This window comes from Rutidosis leptorrhynchoides, chromosome 7 (assembly GCF_046630445.1).
Source record: "Rutidosis leptorrhynchoides isolate AG116_Rl617_1_P2 chromosome 7, CSIRO_AGI_Rlap_v1, whole genome shotgun sequence".
Lineage (NCBI taxonomy): Eukaryota > Viridiplantae > Streptophyta > Magnoliopsida > Asterales > Asteraceae > Rutidosis > Rutidosis leptorrhynchoides.
In genome coordinates this window covers 191,632,364-191,636,403 of record NC_092339.1, presented here as the reverse complement: position 1 = coordinate 191,636,403, position 4,040 = coordinate 191,632,364, and the positions used below count along the sequence as shown (strand labels likewise).

At 39.6% G+C, this 4,040-nt stretch overlaps 1 protein-coding gene across 1 annotated transcript; it reads right to left on the bottom strand.

The window, feature by feature from the left end:
* Nucleotides 1-1,304: 1,304 nt before the first annotated feature.
* Nucleotides 1,305-2,444, bottom strand: LOC139859846 (uncharacterized). The gene is made up of 2 exons (XM_071848616.1): nucleotides 1,957-2,444; nucleotides 1,305-1,851 (listed from the first exon to the last, which is right to left on the bottom strand). Exons 1-2 carry the CDS (start codon nucleotides 2,442-2,444, stop codon nucleotides 1,305-1,307), a joined length of 1,035 nt encoding a protein of 344 aa, XP_071704717.1.
* Between the last annotated feature and the right edge of the window lie 1,596 nt (nucleotides 2,445-4,040).

The window sequence follows — 4,040 nt, the reverse complement described above, 5'->3', positions numbered from 1 at the left end:
AATTGTCTGGATGCATATGCAATGACTTTCTGGCGACAAGGTTTTGGGTGTGTGTTAATGCAACGCCAGAAAGTCATTGCATTAACACACACCCAAAACCTTGGTTCGAAGCATCACAATAGACTACGAAGTCTTCAGTTCTGTCGGGTAGTGATAAAAATGGTGCGGTAGTCAACTTTTCTTTTAGGGTCTGAAATGCAGATTCCTGTTCACTAGACCACTCAAACTTCTTATCCTTACGAGTCAACTTGGTGAGTGGTTTGGCAAGAATGGAGAAATCTTTGATAAATCTCCGATAGTAATCGGCAAGTCCTAGGAACTGAAGAATGTGCTTCACGTTCTTAGGTGTTTCCCAGTTTTGAATAGCCGTGATCTTCGCGGGGTCGACATGTATTCCATCAAATACATGTCCCAAAAATTGAACAGTCTTCAACCAAAAATCACACTTGGAGAATTTAGCATACAACTGTTCTTTCTTTAATAATTCCAGAATTTGTCGGAGGTGTTGTTCGTGTTCTTTCTCACTCTTAGAGTAGATGAGAATATCGTCGATGAAAACAATCACAAACTTATCGAGATAAGGCTTGCATACACGGTTCATGAGATCCATGAATACAGCAGGAGCATTAGTTAACCCAAAGGGCATTACCAAGAATTCGTAATGTCTGTAACAAGTCCGGAAGGCAGTCTTGGAAATATCAGATTCCTTAACTTTAAGTTGATGATATCCAGATCTCGGGTCGATCTTGGAATATATGCTTGATCCTTGTAACTGATCAAACAAGTCATCGATTCTAGGGAGAGGATAACGATTCTTGACGGTCAACTTGTTTAGTTCACGGTAGTCGATACACATCCTTATTGAACCATCTTTCTTTTTAATGCACAATATAGGTGCTCCCCCACGATGATGAGCTAGGACGAATGAATCCTTTCTCTAGAAGCTCTTGTAGTTGCATAGATAGCTCTTTCATTTCTGATGGAGCTAGCCGGTATGGTGCCTTTGCAATAGGTGCAGCACCGGGGATCAAATCGATTTGAAACTCGACTAGTCTTTATGGTGGAAGACCAGGGAGTTCATTAGGAAAGACTTCAGGAAAGTCTTTAACAACAGGAACGTCTTCAATATGCCATTCATCTAGCTTAACTTCCTTTATGTGAGCCAAAATGGCTTGACATCCTTTCATAAGGTACTTTTGGGTTTTGATGCAGGAGATAAGATTAAGTTTGGAACAACTCTTGTCTCCATGGATAACAAGAATTTCACCAGTTTTGAGAGGAATATTAATTGTCTTATCAAAACACTAGATACCCACTTTCATCGAGGATAACCAATCCATCCGTAAGACTACATCAAAGCTTCTTAGTTCAACAGGCATTAAGTAAACCTTGAAGGTTTTATTGGCTAGAGTCAGATTACATTCCTTGTAGATCCGGTCAACTTTTACAAATTTACCGTTGGCCATTTCTACAAGACACTTAGTGTCTAAGGTTTGGGGTTTCTCATCAAATAAGGCACAAAATTTAGTAGACACATAACTTCTATCAGCACCAGTATCGAATAAAACGGAAGCATAGCAGTTGTTGACAAGAAACGTACCAGTGATGACGTCCTCATTGTCCCTAGCTTCTTCAGCAGTCATGACGAATGCTCTTCCCTTACCATTACCAGCTGTTGCAGTATTGTTCTTAGGACAGTTGTTTTTGTAATGCCCCTTTTCCCCACAACCGAAACAAGTAGGCACGGTTGGAGTTGTATTTGTAGCAGGCAGAGCAACTTTACAATTCTTGGTTGAGTGACCAATCTTCTTACACCTTCCGCACTCAGCAGTGTACAACCCATGATGATGCCTATCACAGCACTTACATAGCGGCTTTGTTCTAATATAACCACTTTTTGTAGCATCACCAACCTTCTAGTTTGAATTCTGACCTGAACCTTGAGCAGGCTCAAACTTCCTTTTGTTATCAGTAGCCTTCACTTCGGTTTGTTTTTCCTTGGCATTTCTTCTCGCAGCCATAACCAGATTTTGGGTCATCAACATCGTAGCCTCAATGGTTTCTTTACCAGCAGATATAACATTCCCCTGGATTTGAGGAGGAAGATCAATGATATACTTTTCAATCTTCTTGCTCTCAGGAGTAACCATACTAGGGCATAAAGCAGCTAGCTCCAGAAATCGGCTGTTGTATTCTTCAACTTCAAGATTTTTCATTCTTAACTCCCAGAATTCGACTTCAAATTTCTGGACTTGATTCCTGGGACAATACTTGCCAGCCATCATGATTTTTAATGTTTCCCATGGTATGGCTAGGGCAGCAGTCCATCTAACTGTACCAGCATATGCAGTCCACCAAGTTAAAGCTCCACATGATAGAGTTCCAGTAGCATACTTGACCTTGTCAGCTTCACCGTAGTTACACAGACAAAACACAGATTCCATCTTTTCGAACTAGCGGTTTAGTTCAATTGGTCCTTCAGTTCCTCTATAGCTTGGTGGTTTAGTTCAATTGGTCCTTCCGTTATTGTTGTTTTGATTATTGTTGTTGCCTTGAGCGGCAGCAAGGAGTTGTTGAAATTGTTCACTTGTGAGAGTAATGTTAGAAGAGTTGGTATTGTCATTTGGTTGTCGTCCTCCAGCCATTGCTTCTTCAATACATAATTACATTATTAGTTGAAGAGTTATGGTGCAATAAATATAATTTGTAATAATAATCATATAATCACACACATATGGCTAAGGTAAGATAAGTCAAGATATATAACCACTTAACTTGTTATTAATAACGAAAGGATAAATCATCCATATTACACAAAGGAAATGAGAAGTACGGTAGGCAATGCCTTTACATAAATGAAATAGACATAATGGACGAAATGAAAATCCTGAGGATTATCTGTCCTTCTTTGAAATGGAGGGTTTGTGTTGATCCTTTTTCCATTCGGGTATTAATGCTTGTGGTGGCCTATTCCTCCACATATATTGCAAGTAGGAATGGTTGCATTAGCTTTGGTTGAAGAAGTTTGAGTTGAGGGAATCGTAACTCTACAATTTTTGACTATGTGACCAACTTTTTAACATTTGGAGCACATAGCGTTACATTTCCCAAGGTGTTGTTTCTCACACCTTTGGCAACAAGGAAGGGTTCCCTTATAGTGTTTGTCGGGTTCACCCTTAGACTCTTTTTGCTCTATCTCTCCCCACTTTCTTTTAGAATCTCCTTTTCTCCCAGGTTTGTTAATTAGCTGGTTTGCCATACAAATGGCTTCTTGTATGGTCCTTGGGTTTAATACGGTGACGCCCCTTTGGAGTCCATCAGGTAACCCATTGATGTATTGTTGGATCCCTAGATACTCGGGAGTAGTCGTGTGAGGATTCATGAAAGCAAATTCTTGGAATTGTTTGGTGTAGTTTATGAGATCAATATCCACCATTTCCATGTTCCCAACCTCAAGTCTTTCAATACCCTTGTATGTAGGGAGCTGGTAGTTCAAGAAATTCTCATATGAATAAATAGTCAGAAGGTTTCGCGGTGCGCTATTGTTGCCATTGCTTTGTGCCGCAGCCAGCAGTTGTTGGAATTGGGGAGATGTCAAGGTGATGTTTGGAATTGCGTTGCTTGATTCGCCGTGAACCATGTTTCTTCGAAACACAATAAGGTTAGCGTTCTAAGGGAGACGTAAGGCAAGAAGTAAAAGTATGGATAACAAATAGCAAGATAATAATGAATAGGCAATTAAAACTAAAGCAGGAAAGGCTATAGTCCTAATGATTGCCAAGGCACTGTAGCTAACATATAAGGCACACATAAAATGCAATCCTGGTTCTCTATAACAACCCTGCTCTGATACCAATCTATCACACCTCCAAATAAGGCCAGGGGTATTTGTGATCATTCATATCATAACACAGTTGTATAACGAGAACGACTCTATATGAGACATTTTGAAATAAACCTTTATTAATAAAAAGTGGAAGCATTAAGAATGTTTACATCAAATCCAAACTGAAATAGTAATAGTTTTAAAATGCAAAGTA

Bases quoted from the DNA above. Each gene is read 5' to 3' on its own strand.
- LOC139859846 (XM_071848616.1), bottom strand. From the start codon at position 2,444: ATGGAATCTGTGTTTTGTCTGTGTAACTACGGTGAAGCTGACAAGGTC. The intron at 1,852-1,956 runs GTTTGAGCCTGC...GTGCTGTGATAG, and splicing joins GCTACTGATAACAAAAGGAA to GCATCATCATGGGTTGTACA.